Source organism: Bufo bufo, chromosome 4, assembly GCF_905171765.1.
Source record: "Bufo bufo chromosome 4, aBufBuf1.1, whole genome shotgun sequence".
NCBI lineage: Eukaryota > Metazoa > Chordata > Amphibia > Anura > Bufonidae > Bufo > Bufo bufo.
Genome location: NC_053392.1, coordinates 366,200,079 through 366,219,144, shown reverse-complemented (window position 1 = coordinate 366,219,144; position 19,066 = coordinate 366,200,079). Strand labels below are relative to the sequence as shown.

The window sequence follows — 19,066 nt, the reverse complement described above, 5'->3', positions numbered from 1 at the left end:
CGCATTCCGATTTTGTGTTGTATTGCTCTTTGGTACCCCAAATTATAGAATGTGTCCGATACGTTTCCGTTTTGCAAACAAGAATAGGCAGTTCTGTTAGGGAAATGTGGCCGGTATCTGAATTTTGTAGATCTGTGTTTTACGGACCACAAAGTACATACTGTGATGTGCATATAGCCTAAGAGTGAAAGCGATTACACTGCTAGAATATTAATGGTGAGTTAGTAATATATGTAAAATGAAGAAGCACTGTTTTTTTTTTTTTTTTTTTTTTTTACAGTAGTGGAAAACATTATGAATTCAATGCTTGAGGAGTAAATTATGGAATCACCTTGTAATTTGAATTACTAAAACACAAGTCTAAAATTGCAAATTAGCCTGCAGTTAGAAGGGAGTGCTTACAGAGGTTATCACGTTGTTGAACTTGGTTAAGAAAATGTGGCCCCAGTTGTCAGTTGAAACAATGGAAAGGAAGATTCTTTGAAGATGTTTTTCCCAGTTAGCAGTGTGTAAAATGTAGTGGAGGTATAAACAAAATTGGAAGGTTTTAAAAGGAAGCATACTAGTAGACCAAGGTAGATGCCAATGCATCAGAATAAGAAATGCAAGAAAATATGCCTTGAAAGTAGAAAATGCAAAAAAAACTAATCAAATTACAAAATAGTGGGAGTAGGTAGTAATTATTTGTGACAGAACTTTAAAGATTCAGCTAAATGAGTAGATTTATGTAAAAAAGCCAAATTAAATTGAGCATTAATCCCTCAATAGAAAAAAAAGCTTGCACTGGGCTGAAGAGAAGCCATCTTGTAGTGTGGATGGTTGAATAAAAGTGATCTTCACTGATGAATCACTGGTCTGCATTGTCAAATGAGATCATGTGGAAACTTTTGTCTGGTGCCATTTTAATGAAACGTGTAAGGCTATGTCCACAAGTACTTGAAATTAAACTGCTGTGAATGTCTTCGAAAAATCTGCATGTGGCTTTTACTTCATCTTCATCTTCCATTGCGCCTCCCACTTTTAAAGGTGAACATCTGCACTATTGTCAGGTTCCCTAGATACTCTTGACTTTATACATGCAAATACAAATGGAAACTCAGCAGCTTTTTCATTGCATGTCAACGTAAATCAACTTTCCCACTTATTTATTGTATGGGATGTGAAGGGACAGGGTTGATAGCAGTCATTACCTCAACAGTCTTGAAGTTCTGGCCATTTTTCTCATTGCTACACTAAAAAATAATTTAAAGTAATTTTTCAGGATGATAATGCATATCAACTCATGGACATGGCCAGCAAATAGTCTGACTTTAAATTCGAAATTTATAGTATAAATTTATAAAAAATGGTCCAGGGCGCAAAGCTCCATCTTGAAAAGCTGATCTGTTGACCGTTCTTGGAGACTATTGGAACTCACTTGATGTAGAATATTTATCATGAGCGATTTCCATATAGTGAGAGAAGGGAACGAGCTTAGTGGGAGTGCGGGCCTTTGCGCAGCCTGCCAGAAATGGACATAAGTTATTGCTGAAGTCTGTGCCAGGCCCTAGCTGGACTTAATTTCTGGTGTATGGAGGACCAGAGATGCAACTAATTTATTATGAGGTATCTGCCTCTTAATAAATTAGGCACATCTTGCTCCAGCGCACAGGGATCAGGACTGGCATATGGGTGCGCCAGTCCTGATAAATGTCCCTCGCTGTTTTTGTGTCATATCTGTGATTTGTGTATTTGCTACAAAGTAAAAAAAAATTGGATGAATTCTAACTTTGGTGCATTCATAATTTTTGTTGTAATATTTATGATCTAATTTTGTCGGATTCTAATTTTAAACTGAAACTTCATGGAGCTATGGTGTGTATGATTTAATATTACAGAGTTTCTTTGAGGGGCAGTCTGCATCATGGGATGTTGCCAAGAAAGATCAGAACCGGACAAAGAATAGATACGGAAACATCATTGCCTGTAAGTCACTAGATATTTTAAAACATTGCTGTATGGTTAATGTGTACAAAACATTGTGTGGTTAATGCAAGGTATACAATATATTCTGTGCTGGCTAATAAGTTAACCTGTAATTAAGTCTCTTTCTACGTAGAGCATGCAGCAGCTAACTATATTTAGTACCTTCAATATGCAAACAGTGCAATTCCCAGGGACTTTTTAGAAAAAAAAAATTCCTGTTGTAGTTGTGTGTCTGTATTTTTTTCCCACCTGATGTTTAAGGAAATGTGGCACGAAAATGACAATAACACATCTCCTCTTTTAGATTATTTTTTGTCTGTTTTCTGAATATTATTATGAGACTGCCATCTTGCCTGAGAATTTACAAAGCATTAAATAAAATTGCCTTACGGCAGCCCCATGGTCCATGGACACAATGGTCTGGAGGGGATCTCTTTGACTTGTATGGGAGAGTTTTCTAGGCATGCTCTTTGACCTGTGCATAGGTCATTGTACAAGGAAAGAATAGATAAACTCTGTCAATCACCTGTTGTGCATGGAGGATCCTGTCTTATCTATACACAGAGATGATATCTCCTTATTACAGGCAGGTTTAGAATAATATATAACTAAAGTAAAGTGATCTGTACAGACCAAAAAGTGATGCCTATTATTAGGCTTAGTGGCCAGTGCAAAAACTGCAGGAATTATGTTTTTTGTTTAAATACAGATAGTGACATCGAAAACTAAAAATAACATCAAAAATTATTTAAAAATGTGATTTAAGCAATAGGTCATTTTCTGATGACACATTCCTTTTAAAAGGATTCACCAGGACCCTGTAAATAAGTTATTGAACCAAGCAGTGAAAGTTTGTGTTATATGTTATGAAGTGCCTTTGGGCTGTCACTACAGGTAGCAAAGTACTGTATTTTAGTAGATCCTAAGCTTTCACGGATATAAAATGTGCATTTGTAGTAGGGAGAGATTTCTTGCAAGCTGTGGTCTCATAGTTTCTGGCAGAGCTCATAAGGTGCTTATGCTCTCTACACATTTTATCGAAAATGCCAGTTGATGGTTAATGAACTAAAAGATAAAGCATAAAAGGGTAAGAGAGGACGTATTTTGATGAAGAGTAAGTAAGGGAAGGAAATGAAGATAAGAATACATGAAATGAATATTGGCATGCCATCTGATCAAAGTTCATAATGTTCGAATGCAAAGAAACCATTTTACTTTCTGTACGAAATAAAAATAGGGAGTCCTAGTGTTGAACATATTACTCTGAGGGAAGAAGCCACTTCCTGAGTAGACCTCCTTAAAAAGTTTCTGCCCTTTGATTGATCATACTGTAACTGAAAAGTCTTCTCCTGGTAGGCAGTTGAACCTCTACCTTGTAGCATATAGAGTAGGGGTCCTGCTAACTGGTGGTCGTTAGAAAAATAGTGATAACTTTTTCTAAATAATCCACTTTTTTGCTAGACGATCACTCAAGAGTCATCCTACAACCAGTGGAAGACGACCCGGCCTCGGACTACATAAATGCCAATTATATTGATGTAAGTGATCTTCACCATCTTGCCCCTATTCCTGCATGCCTTGAGCTTTTGGGCTTTGGTATGTGAGTGTTTCTTTTCCGCATGTCATGCTTATGAAAACTGATTGCAAGTGTTTGAAAAGAAGAGAAACTGTACACTTTCCTTGTTCGAAGTCTTAGTACTCACTGACATTGTTGTGCTTTCTTTCACACCTGACTTTGGTTTGGGCTGTAGATTTGGCTGTACAGGGATGTAAGTACCACTATATGTGAATAACAGACCCCTACAGTAAACATTCAATTATAGACATTGTCCCAGTTACTTTCTAATTCCGACTAATGCTTTTTACCCAACATCTGTGCATGCTTCACCTGATTAACTTTGTATGGTTTGTCTTATTTTCTTTTGACTTAGTTGTGGTTTTTTTTTTTTTTCCCCTCTTATTTTACTTTCTTGTAGAAAAATATTGTAACCTGGCAAAATAGTCCAGTTTGTTTTGTTTTCTAAGGTCCCATATCCCCTAGTAACATTCCATGCTCATTTATTTTTTATTTTTTATTTGGCTGCATCATTCTTTATGTTGGAACATATACTAAAAGTTTTTAGAAAATGTTTATCTTGTATTATCTTCTTTTACTTTTTGCAGGTTTTGTAATTGTCTACCTGTGCAAAGATTTTTTATTTCACATGATACAGGTGCTTTTTGGGGTTTATATTACAGATGCAACACCTGGACCTCTCCTGCCTAAAAGGGGTTGTCACTTCCGCAAATAACAATTTATCATGTAGAGAAACTTAATAAAAGGCACTTACTAATGTTTTGTCATTGTCCATATTGCTTCCTTTGCTGACTGGATTAATTTTTCCATCACATTATACACTGCTTGTTTCCATTATGATGACTAGAGTTGAGCGAAGCGAGCTTGTGATGCTTAATCTGAAGTCTCTTTGTTCAAAACTTCGGAATAATACTGTACGGAGTAGGGCTTCAACAATTAATCGAAGTTAGCGATAATATTCGATAACTGGATTCGTTGTCGACGAATACCATTATCGAATAATCAGCCGATTCGTTGCTATGCGGGCGGTCAGGCGCTATGCCTGCGGGTCCTTGAACTTATTACCTTACAATGAAGCTCCATTAACAGGCACAGCGGGCGGTGGCATAACGTCACTCACGCGGCGCGCCTGCTTCATTCATAACGTGGGCGGAGCAGGTGCATCACGTGAGTGAGTGACGTTACTGTTATGAGGGAGATCTGTGGATGACACTGTTATGGGGTAGATCTGTGGATGACACATATAGCATAAGATGCTATATAGTGTCATCCATAGATCCCCCTTCCCATAACATTGCACAGATCCCCCTTCCCATAACAGTGCACAGATCCCCCTTCCCATAACATTGCACAGATCCCCCTTCCCATAACAGTGCACAGATCCCCCTTCCCATAACAGTGCACAGATCCCCCTTCCCATAACAGTGCACAGATCCCCCTTCCCATAACAGTGCACAGATCCCCCTTCCCATAACAGTGCACAGATCCCCCTTCCCATAACAGTGCACAGATCCCCCTTCCCATAACAGTGCACAGATCCCCCTTCCCATAACAGTGCACAGATCCCCCTTCCCATAACAGTGCACAGATCCCCCTTCCCATAACAGTGCACAGATCCCCCTTCCCATAACAGTGCACAGATCCCCCTTCCCATAACAGTGCACAGATCCCCCTTCCCATAACAGTGCACAGATCCCCCTTCCCATAACAGTGCACAGATCCCCCTTCCCATAACAGTGCACAGATCCCCCTTCCCATAACAGTGCACAGATCCCCCTTCCCATAACAGTGCACAGATCCCCCTTCCCATAACAGTGCACAGATCCCCCTTCCCATAACAGTGCACAGATCCCCCTTCCCATAACAGTGCACAGATCCCCCTTCCCATAACAGTGCACAGATCCCCCTTCCCATAACAGTGCACAGATCCCCCTTCCCATAACAGTGCACAGATCCCCCTTCCCATAACAGTGCACAGATCCCCCTTCCCATAACAGTGCACAGATCCCCCTTCCCATAACAGTGCACAGATCCCCCTTCCCATAACAGTGCACAGATCCCCCTTCCCATAACAGTGCACAGATCCCCCTCCCCATAGCAGTGCCTTCCACAGATCCCCCTCCCCATAGCAGTGCCTTCCACAGATCCCCCTCCCCATAGCAGTGCCTTCCACAGATCCCCCTCCCCATAGCAGTGCCTTCCACAGATCCCCCTCCCCATAGCAGTGCCTTCCACAGATCCCCCTCCCCATAGCAGTGCCTTCCACAGATCCCCCTCCCCATAGCAGTGCCTTCCACAGATCCCCCTCCCCATAGCAGTGCCTTCCACAGATCCCCCTCCCCATAGCAGTGCCTTCCACAGATCCCCCTCCCCATAGCAGTGCCTTCCACAGATCCCCCTCCCCATAGCAGTGCCTTCCACAGATCCCCCTCCCCATAGCAGTGCCTTCCACAGATCCCCCTCCCCATAGCAGTGCCTTCCACAGATCCCCCTCCCCATAGCAGTGCCTTCCACAGATCCCCCTCCCCATAGCAGTGCCTTCCACAGATCCCCCTCCCCATAGCAGTGCCTTCCACAGATCCCCCTCCCCATAGCAGTGCCTTCCACAGATTCCCCCCCCCCATAACAGCGCCATCCACAGATCCCCTCCCCCCCATAACAGCGCCATTCACAGTGCCATCCACAATTTGTTTTAATATGGCCTTTGAACATAATTTTTCAAGCAAAATCATATAAACCCCTTTTTTTGGCATTTTGGTGTTTTTCCCCGATTAATCGATGAAATTATCGACAACTAATCGATTATTCAAATAATCGTTAGCTGCAGCCCTAGTATGGAGATTCATCTCCATACAGTATTAGGATGTATGGGCTCCAATGAGCCAAAGTTATTCACAAAGTCTTACGAGACTTTGTTGAATAACTTTGGTAATTGATTATTACAGTGAAAACCAACTTCAAAACTTGGAACCGTACTCTGCTTTGGTTCCGAGTGTTACCTTTGAACCGAAGCAGAGTTCTGTTCCCAGGTTTTTCACTAATAATCAATTACCGATGTTATTCATAAATAACGGACTTCGCTTCATTGGAGCCAGTACATTCCAATGCTGTAAGGAGAAGGATCTCCGTACAGCATTATAACAATCTTTTTTTAGTGAAGCGACTTTGGATGTAGCATCAGAAGTTGCTTCGCTCATCTCTAGTTACGGCCACCCTGCAATCCAGCACTGGTGGTCATGGGTGCACACTATAGAAAAAGGCAATAGCCTATGTGAGCTCCTACGATCCTGGCCACCAGAGATGCTGCCACTTTTTCCTATAGTATGCAAGCACGGCCACTGCTGCTGGATTGCAGGGTGGTCATAACCATGGAAACAAGCAGTGTATGATGTGATGGAAAAATTAATCCATCCAGCAAAGAAAGCAATATGGACAATCACAATACATTAGTAAGTTGCTTGTATTAACTTTCTCTACATGATAAATGCCACTTGCTGAAGTCACACAACCCTTTTAAATCTGAACCAGAACTAGGGTAATATAGGTTACCACAATGTTTTAACAGAGTTCTACTTGGACCTCAGGAGGTACACGTGCTGCACCTGATATACAAGCATAAAAAATCACTCTTATTTTGGCCATCTGAATGCAACCCTATTGGCATCCTAAACTAATTGAGCCAGATGGGGGGCACCTGAATTGCAAAGCAGTACAACTTGCTATATCTTCCAGTTTAATTGAGTACTTTGAGTCCCCTCTCCAAGAATGGATTTTCTCTACAACAGAAGTTTTTACATGGGTAGACAAATCAAATTTGATTTATCCCTGGGGTCAAAGGATAAATGATGAATGTACTGTATGATGGCTGGTGGTCTGACAGAGATGGGACTCCCAGTCATCACGAAAATGAGGGTTTCCTGAGTAAATGGAGTAGTACTGCTCATGCGTGACCACTGCTTCATTCCCTTCTATGGGACTGACAGAGATAGCCATGTGCTGTACTCAGAGGTCCCTTAGACAATGAATGGAGCCGTGTTCATGCATGCACACCTATGCTTCATTCACATTCAGATGATTTTGGGGCCCCTGTTCCTGTGATCACTGAGTGTCTTCCTTTCATAGGAAGAGAACAATTACTTCCAGTCCAAACTGTGTTTTATTATTTAAAGAGGTTTTCCAGGATTAGGTATTGATGACCTATGATCAGGCTAAGTTATCAATATCAGATATTGAGGTGCGACACACTGAACCCCCACCGATCAGCTGTTTAGGGTATCAACTGAGTAGCTTTCATCACCCGTGTACTGCAGCTCATCTCCTCTTCTATTGAATGCAGTACCCCGACACAGCCACTGCACAGTGTACAAAGCCTTCTGCTTCCAGCTCTGTCTACTATATGGTTCCCAGCACTGGCAGCTGCCCAAAACCCCTTGAATGAATGTATTGCTTTATGCACTTATAAATGATAAATCCTCCATCTATACCTTCCCGTTCAGGTTGCATATAGTCAGAAAACCTTTTCACCTGGTCAGACTTCTGACTCTTTGATGACCTGACTAGCATAGTATGCAGCAATATTCTTATCATAAAAAATCACTGTTATTGAATTGGATCCTTCAGCATGCATTACAAAATGGATAATTGATCCATCACAGCTCCTAAAAGATAAAAAAAAATATGTGGATCGGATGCGAACAAAAAACACGGTCGTGTGTATGAACTTTAAGGGCTCTTTCACACGAGCAGATGCGGTGCGGGTAATCTGCTGCGTGAAAGAGTGCCAAGCCCCGCTCTGGACAGCAGTGACATGGAGCATTAACATGATTGATAATGCTCTTTGCCTTTGTGACCTTTTTACAAAAAAATCACAGTGAGATAACGTTTCACCGTGATTTTGTAGTAAAAAGGTGACAAAGGCAAATCATGTTACTGCTCCGTGTCTCTGCTGTCCGGAAAGGGGATTGGCTCTCTTTCACGCAGTGGATTACCCGCACGGCATCCGCTCGGGTGAAAGAGCCCTAAGAGTAGTTACCTGTGGCCAGATATAAGTCTAAGCTCCTATATTTATTTATTTTCTTTTTCAACTCTTTCATGGTAGAATTTAAATTTTACATACAGTAAAAAAAAAAAAATCATGGATTTACAGCTGAATTTTTTTTTCTTAACAAAGCAACTACATTTGTCCTTTAGGCTTCTGTCACACACACATTTGCTCTGGTGAGATTGTTTTACCAATAAAAAAAAAGCCTTAAAAACATATATTTCTCGCCCATATTCCTTGGGGGACACAGGAAACCATGGGTATAGCTCTGCTCCCTAGGAGGCGTGACACTAAGTGAAAGCTGTAAGCCCCTCCTCCATCAGCTATACCCTTCAGCCTGGAGAAGAGACTGCCAGTTTTTGCTTAGTGTCCAAGGAGGCAAGACACCCCCTGCTTATGCAGGGTTGTTTTCCTATGATTTTTTATTTTTACGTTATTTGTTGTTTTTAAGGGACAACAGAGGCGCATTAGACCCCTCTGTTTCTCCCGGGGTTGAGTTGCGCCAGTGCCGGTAATCCGCACTGCCGCCTCCCCCACAGAAGACAAGGTGGACCAGGGCAGCCTCGCTCCCCTGCGTCCCGCCAGCTCAGGGTCGCCCGCACGCCAAGTCCCTCCCCCGGCTTGCTGCCACTGCGGTGCCAGGAGCTGAAGGGGCGACCCCGCTGGATGGATTGAGGGTGAAGACAGCGTATGGTGAGACAGGCTGCTCCAGCCTCCCCTTCCTCCCTCCCACCGCTGCTACAGGCCTCCTGGGCTCCCATGGCCACTGTTACTACATGGCCACTGCTACATCGTGCGCCCACCCCTCCCCCCCCCCGATATCGGACCGTTACCGGGCAGGGGAGTTTATCTGGGCAGTCTTTGGCAGGGACGCTGCCTTCTGCCACATCCAGGCGCGGAGGGGGCCGCTTTCTTGGCGTGAACGGCGCCATTTCAGGCCGGCATTTCATTATCCTTGGGGGTTAAGTTCATTTTGCCGCGCGCGCGCGGCTCTGCTTCAGAGCGGCAGGGAGGGGGCGGAGCTTCCTACATGCGCTCCGCTACTTCCGGGTTCATCGCACAGTGCTGCGTGGAATCCTCTCTGCAGTGCGATCCGAAGCCGGTTGCTGCCTCTCCTCCACAGCCTCCTCAGTCTGTTCCCCCTTACCGCTGCCGCTTGCATCATCCGGGTCTGGTAGGACTTTTAACCCCCTCCGTGCCACAGTACTGTCGCTTGAGTGTTATCTCCGTTTCTTTCCTTGGGGTCTCCCACTTTAAGTGCAACATCTTTGTTCCACCATGTCAGACCCTTCTGCAGCCGCCAAGCCTTGGTACCATGCCTGTACTGCTTGTAGGGAACCCTTTCCCCGGGGGCAGTCTGATCCGCACTGTACTGCATGTCGGGCTCCACCGCAGCCTCAGTCGCCCGCTGTGTCGCTCCCTGCTGCCTCTGACCCGCCTGACTGGGCTAGATCCCTGTCCCAGGCCGTGGAAAGCCTCACTCATGTCGTGGGCCGCCTAATAGACAGGCCGCCTACCCCGCAGGACGCCACTCTTACTGTCGCGCCCTCCGGGTCCACCGCTTCTGCCGCTGCAGCGGGTTCACTCTCCTTTAGTGACCCCTCCCGAGTTAGGCACTCTCAGAAGCGTATTAGAGTAGAGCGAGCCTCCTCCTCGGATGCCTCCCTCTCCCCGCCACGCGTGCACACCCAGACGAGCCTCTCCTCCCCAAAGGATTCGCTCTCTGAAGGTGAATTGGCGGTTTCAGATTTGGAAATGGACTCGGCCCTGCCGTCCAAGCTAGCCTCAGCGATGGGTCAACTCATCTCTGATATTCGTGACACCTTTAAGGTGCAGGATGATCCCCCTAGCTCGGACGCAGCTAGCGTCTCATTTATCAGACCCAGGCAGGTCTCAAAAGTCTTCCCAATCCACTCTGATTTCTCCTCTGTGGTGTCTAAGGCTTGGGCTCGACCGGACGCCCGTTTTGTCAGCCCCAAGAAGCTGGACATTTGCTATCCTTTTCCAGCAGATGTCGTGGCCACATGGTCTTCCCCACCCAAGGTGGACCCCCCTGTGGCCCGGCTGTCGAAGAACACGGCCATCCCTGTTCCCGACGGGTCCTCTCTTCAGTCAGCGGAGGACCGTCGCATGGAGACCCTTTCTAAGGGCATTTTTGCTGCCTCCGGTTCGGCTCTCAGACCGGTTTTTGCCTCTGCTTGGGCAGGGAAAGCAATCTCTGCTTGGGGTGCGCAGCTGGAACAGGAGTTGGACTCGGACGTCCCTATCCAGGACCTGCGTTCCTTGGCCCAGCTTATTGTTCGGGCCGGGAATTTTGTTTGTGAGGCCTCCCTTGATGCGGGAGCCCTTATTGCACGCTCCTCCGCCCTGGCAGTTTCCGTCAGGAGGGAGCTCTGGCTGAAGGTTTGGAAAGCGGACGCTGCCTCCAAACGTTCCTTGGCGGGGCTACCGTTTGCGGGTTCCCGCCTTTTTCGGGGTCCGCCTAGACGAACTTATTTCGGAGGCCACGGGTGGTAAAAGCACCCATCTTCCTCAACCCCAAGCCAGGGGCGCCCCCCGCGGACGCCCTGGTGCGTCTCGTTTTCGGTCCTCCCGCAGGGCCTCTGGGGCTCCCACCACAGCTGCCGCTTCGGCTCCTCCCCAGGATAAGCATAGGAAGCCGTTTTTTCGGGCGCAGCCCTCCTGGCGCAAGCCGCAGGCTGCCCGCACACCCGCAGCAAAGCAATCCTCTGCCTGAAGGCGCGCCCCCACCCACCCGGGTGGGGGGCCGGCTCCTCCTTTTCAGGGACGTCTGGTTGGCTCACGTCTCCGACGCCTGGGCCCTCGAGATTGTGTGCTCCGGATACAAAATCGAATTTGCATCCTTCCCTCCAGATCGGTTCTTTCGCTCCCGCCTGCCACGGGACCCGAAACGCGCGGTTGCGTTCTCCGCGGCCGTTCAAGCCTTACTGGACAGGGGGGTGATTACCCCCGTTCCTCTAGAGGAAAGGTTCCAAGGGTTCTACTCGAACCTCTTTGTAGTTCCCAAGAAGGGAGGTTCCATGCGGCCCATTTTGGACCTCAAAAAGCTCAACCGTTTTCTCCTCCTTCGACGGTTTCGGATGGAGTCCCTCCGTTCCGCGGTGGCTTCCCTGGAGCAGGGAGATTTCATGTCTTCCATCGATATACAGGATGCCTACCTCCATGTTCCGGTAGCCCGGTGTCACCATCGCTTCCTCCGGTTCGCCGTGGGGGACCTCCACTTCCAGTTTGTCGCCCTTCCCTTTGGGCTGGCAACAGCCCCCCGGGTGTTCACCAAGGTCCTGGCCCCGGTTTTGGCCTTACTCCGTTCCAGGGGTGTTTTTCTGCTACCGTACTTGGACGATATCCTCATCAAGGCTCCGTCCCTTTCTCAAACGGTTGCCAGCGTGGATCTCACTCTAGAGACTCTGACGAGGTTCGGTTGGGTCATCAACTTCCCCAAGTCCTCCCTTCCCCCCTCCAGACAACTGGTCTTCCTGGGAATGCTTTTAGACACGGGAGCGGCGGAAGTACGTCTTCCCTCGGAAAAACGTCTGATCCTCCGTGGGGCGGTTCGGGGTCTCCTTCTCCACCGTCGACCGTCCTTCCGCTTCTGCATGCGGGTCTTGGGGCAGATGGTTGCCTGCTTCGAGGCGATCCCGTTTGCGCAGTTTCACTCCCGCCCTCTCCAACGGGCGATCCTCTCCTCCTGGGACAAATCGCCGCAGTCTCTGGATCATCCCTTCCATCTATCGCCTCCGGTGAGGTCATCTCTCCGCTGGTGGTTACAGTCCCCTCTTCTGGGCAGGTCTTTTCTGCCACTCAACTGGTTGGTGGTTACAACCGATGCCAGTCTCTTGGGCTGGGGAGGCGTGTTTCCTCCCCGATCCGTCCAGGGCATTTGGTCTCCATTGGAGTCCAAACTCTCGATCAATGTCCTGGAGCTGAGAGCGGCCCTTTTGTCTCTACGACACTGGACTCATCTGTTGAAGGGTCATCCAGTTCGTGTACAATCGGACAACGCCACGGCTGTGGCGTACATAAACCACCAGGGGGGCACTCGCAGCGCTGCTGCAATGAGGGAGGTCTCCAGCATTCTCCGTTGGGCGGAAGCTCACGTCCCGGCCCTATCGGCAATTTTTATTCCAGGGGTGGACAATTGGGCGGCGGACTTCCTCAGTCGCACCACTGTCGACCCCGGCGAGTGGTCTCTTCACCCGGAGGTATTCGAGGCCATTTGCCTTCGTTGGGGCATACCGGACGTGGACCTCATGGCCTCCAAGTTCAATCACAAGGTCCCCGCCTATCTGTCCAGGGCCAGGGATCCGGGAGCTTGCGGAGCCGACGCCCTCGTTCTTCCTTGGCGAGGCTTCGCGCGTCCATACATATTCCCTCCCATCCCACTCCTGCCCAAGGTCCTTCGGAAGATCGCGGCGGAAGGCGTCTCGGTGATTCTGGTCGCTCCGGACTGGCCCCGCCGGTCTTGGTATGCCGACCTCATGCTGCTCCTGGCAGACGCGCCCTGGCCGCTGCCCGCCAGGGAAGATCTTCTCTCTCAGGGACCGATCTTCCACCCGCGTTTAAGGTCCCTACGTTTGACGGCGTGGTTGTTGAGACCACCGTCCTGACACGTAGGGGTTTTTCTGCGGACGTCGTCCGCACCATGATCCGCGCCCGTAAGCCGTCCTCTTCTAGGATCTATTATAGGACCTGGAGGACCTATTTGGGGTTCTGTGCCGATCTAGGGATTCCTCCGCTCCGCTTTTCTCTCCCCACCGTTTTGTCCTTCCTGCAGAGCGGACTTGCCCAGGGTCTGGGTCTTAGTTCTTTGAAGGGTCAGGTGTCTGCGCTGTCCATTTTGTTTCAGCGCCCACTGGCCCCCCTTGGTCCTGTCAAGACCTTCCTTCAGGGCGTGGCTCACGCGGTTCCCCCGTACCGGCCTCCGGTACCGCCCTGGGACCTGAACCTGGTTCTCTCAGCGCTCCAGGCTTCTCCTTTCGAGCCTCTGCGGACGGTTTCCTTGCGACTTCTGTCCTGCAAGGTTATTTTCCTTGTAGCAGTCACCTCTCTTCGGAGGGTGTCCGAATTGGCTGCACTCTCCTGTCTGGAACCTTTCCTAGTGTTCCACCAGGACAAGGTAGTTCTTCGTCCGGTCCCTTCCTTCCTTCCTAAGGTGGTCTCCGCCTTTCATCTGAACGAGGACATCGTTCTCCCCTCTTTGTGTCCTTCCCCTTCCCACCCTAGGGAGAGGGAACTTCATCGCCTAGACGTTGTCAGGGCGCTCAAGGTTTACCTGGAGGTAACCGGCTCTTTCAGGCGTACTGACTCGCTCTTTGTGGTTCCGGAAGGGTCGCGCAGAGGGTTGGCGGCATCCAAAGTTGCTATCGCCCGTTTTGTCAAGATGGCTGTTACTGAGGCTTATCTCGCCAAGGGCAAGGTTCCGCCCCTCGGTGTTACCGCTCATTCCACTAGAGCGGTCGGGGCTTCCTGGGCTCAGAGAAATCGGGCTTCTACGGAGCAGATTTGCAAGGCGGCCACTTGGTCCTCCTTGCACACCTTCACCAGGTTTTACAGGGTGCATACTCATGCGTCGGCTGACGCTGCTTTAGGCCGTCTGGTGTTGCAGGCGGCAGTTGATTGATGCCTCCGGTGTTGGTCTAGTTTGTTCTGGTCCCTCCCTTCTGGGACTGCTCTGGAACGTCCCATGGTTTCCTGTGTCCCCCAAGGAATATGGGCGAGAAAAGGAGACTTTTGTATTACTTACCAGTAAAGTCTCTTTCTCGCTCTTCCTTGGGGGACACAGCACCCGCCCTTCATTTGGGTTTACAGTTGTGGTTCCGGCTTGGTTGCCCCCGTTGGGGCTTGACGGTTCTTTTTCCGGTTGGTGGTTATCTTTCACTACTTGGACACGCAACTGGCAGTCTCTTCTCCAGGCTGAAGGGTATAGCTGATGGAGGAGGGGCTTACAGCTTTCACTTAGTGTCACGCCTCCTAGGGAGCAGAGCTATACCCATGGTTTCCTGTGTCCCCCAAGGAAGAGCGAGAAAGAGACTTTACTGGTAAGTAATACAAAAGTCTCCTTTTTCTTCCCCATACCAAATTTGGTGGCATTTTTGTATTAAGGAATGTGTGAGTGGCTTTTCTTTTCAGGTATTTTTTTCCCTATAGAGGAGGGGTTGGAATAAAACCTAAAATTGAGGCCATTGCTTCAACCTGCTGAGTTTAAAAAATTGGGGAGACAAAAAACACAACCAAGATGTGAAAAAACGGCAGTAGAGAAGAAATGCATGTGTGTCTTACATTCCTGATTTTGCATAGGCTTTCAGCAATGCTGGATGTGGTATTTTTCAAGCAAAGAATACAAAGTACTTGAAAAGCCACAAAAACCTATGTGTATATCCACCCTTAGGCACTGTTCAGATTTGCTGTTTTTGTCAATAAATTACAGAAAAGTAATAGCATGTGTGACAGCAGCCTTATGGACCAGCATTTGATGACCTTTTTTTCCCCTTGCGAGCAGTATATTGTCAACAGTTATGACCAGTGTTGTAGTGGGTTTGCTTCATTTATCTGTACGGGTACGGTCACTCGTTGCGAGTCTGCTGTGGGTTTTATGCAGTGGATCTGGCCAAAAAGCGGCACAAGAAAAAACACCTGAAATTGACAGGTTTTTGCAGCGGCATTGCTAGCAGCATGTCGGCGGCTCTTCAGATGCTTACAATCTTTGCATTGCCAATGTTGAAGACCACAGGTAAGGCCCACAGCATGAATTGACATGCTGCAGATTGAAAACCAGCGGCGATGCACACCTTTTACACGCATGTGTGGCCGTACCCTAGAGGTTGTGTAAATTGGTTTTATACACCTGACATCTAAAAAAGGTTAACATTCAAGTTTCACTGAATAAATGCCCTTTGATATGGTTGTTCTGTATGGTTTTTCTTTGTAGTTAAAACACAATGTATTCATTACCAGATCATATGTAATGCTATACAGGAATTGAAGTATTAGACATCCTTAGATCTTTACAGTCTTATGTAATATTTGCTAGCTAGCACAAAAGCCAGTAAAGAGAGAGGCTTTCAGTTCTGGATTAGTCGGTCGTTCCATTGTCTTTCTAGAAGTGCTGTCCCATTAAGGGACACCAACGTTTCGGAGAGGTTTTACACTGTCTCATTTTATATATTGTATTAAAGGATTACATGAATGAAATGTGCACACTCCCTTGTCTGCACAGCATGTTAGATGTGTTATGAGCGGAACTAAAACTGCTGTAAAACCTGTTTTACAGACTTGGTGTCCCTTGTGCGTGATGTGTATTAGATGTACATATACTCCAAATGTGTCCATCCTTCTGTAGATTGGATGAAGCAGCTAGTGATTAGAACGTGTCTTTACTGTTATAAAGTTAATTTAGCATTAGTTTCCTCGGAAATGATGCCCTTGATCAGTTGCACTTTTAGTGGCTGTATATGGCTACTGGTCCTCATGCCTGCAGATACCACATCTCCTTGCCTGCATGTAGCTCTGTGTTGCTTTTTCTTGTGTTAGATTTTTTCTGTAACTGAGAGCCTCTCATTGCCACATACAGTAGACGACCACTACTGCCTACAATTGGCACAGTTACAATCAGCTTTAGACAAGATAATGTCAATATTTCCAGCAAGTAACATTAAGGCTGTAGTTATAGGTGTAGATTTACCATGTACAGTAAATTCTTTTCTATTCTTACCAAATTCGATATGACTGTTTGTTACTGCGTCGTTATGGCCACACGGTGGTGTAAATGCCACGGATTTGCGTACAGCAAATTTGCAGTATTTTACAGTACCAGCAGTGTTGGTAAGAGTTTAAGAAATCTCATAGGATATAAATCCTTGGCAAAATCGACAACAAATCAGTAGACTTTCATCAAATTCCACCTTGTGTGGTCATTCGTTAAACCTCCCAAGGGGTTGTCGCACAGCTTGTGTAACCCCTCATTAGCAGATTTGCATATTAGAACAGCGATATCTCTTCCACTCCAATACTGGTTTTAAACAGATATATGGCAGAGACTGCTAAACACTTTTAAAAGTTTGACAAAATACAACTTGATCTTGGGCTGTTCAGGTGCCGTATACTGTACGTACTTTCACAAAATGAGCGGGTGGTCGAAAATCCACAAATATGTTAAACCAACTTGAGAACCTGTAGACTTGTTAGCCATATTTTCCAGTTTTATTGCACCTATTTTATATATACTGTATATACAGTTGACAGTCTGTCTTAAATGTACGAATGTATTGTGTACTACTTCCTATCATTTCCTGCTCATGGTCTTGATTAATGAAAGTAGATTGCAGAAAGTGAACAGTTATTTGCATGTTTTTTCAGGGGTACCAGAGGCCGAGTCATTACATTGCAACCCAAGGTAAGAGAATCTACTTTTATGACAGCTGTGTGTTTTATTAGTATGCTTTTATTAGAGAACATATACAAAGACATTATTACTGTTCTATAGCGAATGGGTTTTATTGGCTTCCAGTATTGAGTAGTATTTATTTTAATAAAGAGGGATGACCTAACTTTGTGAAGAGAGAAATCTCTACATAATGCCTCTCATGTAAAGCAGTGGAGGGAATTATGCTGTAGAATACCAGTTTGAATAAGTTTTTGGTCCCTGTGTCACGCATGTTCTTTCAATAATCTGAAGGGAGATTTTCTGCTTCTCCTCATCTGTTGGGATTCAAGAAAAAGCAGGCCGGAAATATCGGTCCTATTGGTTATATTTCTCCCAAAAATAGACGTCAAGGTAGCATCTAGAGGCTGGAAATTAGATTCACTTATCCATGTGGAACCTTGGACAGGTTGCTAAATGTAGTATGCATTTCTCGATTGCTTGTTTCCCCTCCAGTTAAACCAGGTGTTATCGTTTTTCAGGTCCAGTTCATGAAACGGTGTATGATTTCTGGAGGATGATTTGGCAAGAACAGTCTGCCTGCATCGTAATGGTTACAAATCTAGTGGAAGTTGGCAGGGTAAGACTCTTCACGGCTGGCTTATTTGGTTATCCAGCCCCTTCAATTTTTTTAAAGGCTTACTATGCTTCTACCAGTTTTGCCTGCACTAGGCCCCATACTGGATAGTAGTATTTTCACACACAGAAGAGTTGTTCCACTGCAACAAACTACAGTCTATTGTGGTATGTTGTGTTTTTTGTATTGAATTTTGGAAGAAAGTGTCCTGTATTCTAACTTAAAGTTACTCATTTATACTGCATTTGGGGTGCATCATAAAAAGAAAGTCCCATGTTTCACAGCACTATTTTTCCATGATTTGATGTTTAAAATAGCTGATACTGAAGACTTAACTGTAGGGACGGCCATACTGAACGCTCATTCGAATGACCACTGTCTCTTCTGACTCCCAAGCCCCCCCCCCCCCCCCTTGCCCATATACTTGCACAGTTGTAATAGGGATGGGGGCGTGAGCTGCTCCCAGATCCCCCCAACAAATGGGTTGGGCATACTGAATCCAACTGCCCAATCCTTATCTTCCCAGACATCTGCAAGTCAGGAGGCCCTCATACATTTACAGTTGCAAGAAAAAGTATGTGAACCCTTTGGAATGATATGAATTTCTGCACAAATTGGTCATAAAATGTGATCTGATCTTCATCTAACTCACAACAATAGACAATCACAGTCTGCTTAAACTAATAACACACAAATAATTAAATGTTACCATGTTTTTATTGAACACACCATGTAAACTTTCACAGTGCAGGTGGAAAAAGTATGTGAACCCCTAGACTAATTACATCTCCAAGAGCTAATTGGAGTGAGGTGTCGGCCAACTGGAGTCCAATCAATGAGATGACATTGGAGGTGTTAGTTACAGCTGCCCTGCCCTATAAAAAAAAAACACACCAGTTCTGGGTTTGCTTTTCACAAGAAGCATTGCCTGATGTGAATTATGCATCGCACAAAAGAGCTCTCAGAAGACCTACGATTAAGAATTGTTGACTTGCATAAAGCTGGAAAGGGTTATAAAAGTATCTCCAAAAGCCTTGCTGTTTATCAGTCCACGGTAAGACAAATTGTCTATAAATGAAGAAAGTTGAGCACTGCTGCTACTCTCCCTAGGAGTGGCCGTCCTGTAAAAGGGGTCACATACTTATTCTTGCAACTGTATAAATTAGCAGATTTAGCTGATGTACTGTAGATCTAATATGGCTTTTCTTTATAGAGCATTTTCTAAAGACCTCTGGTTACTGTTGTTGATATGTAAAAATATTTGAAACCTCAAAATCACAGTGCTTGTTGGTATCTAAAATATCATGACACAGTTTTTTATGTGGTTACAGGTCAAATGTTACAAGTACTGGCCTGATGATACTGAAGTCTATGCAGATTTTAAGGTGACCTGTGTCGAAATGGAACCACTTGCCGAGTATGTGATCCGAACGTTCACTCTTGAAAGGGTAAATATGAAGAAACGTT

At 46.2% G+C, this 19,066-nt stretch overlaps 1 protein-coding gene across 4 annotated transcripts in view; it reads left to right on the top strand.

Annotated features, from left to right (window-relative positions):
* The window catches only part of PTPRK (protein tyrosine phosphatase receptor type K), a 395,839-nt gene that overhangs the window by 341,953 nt on the left and 34,820 nt on the right, over window positions 1–19,066 (top strand). For all 4 annotated transcript variants that reach the window (XM_040429122.1, XM_040429120.1, XM_040429123.1 and 1 more), the window contains 5 exons: window positions 1,878–1,965; window positions 3,427–3,503; window positions 16,959–16,995; window positions 17,505–17,602; window positions 18,931–19,047. In XM_040429122.1, coding sequence (XP_040285056.1) covers window positions 1,878–1,965; window positions 3,427–3,503; window positions 16,959–16,995; window positions 17,505–17,602; window positions 18,931–19,047 — 417 coding nt within the window. The remainder of the gene's footprint in view (window positions 1–1,877; window positions 1,966–3,426; window positions 3,504–16,958; window positions 16,996–17,504; window positions 17,603–18,930; window positions 19,048–19,066) is intronic.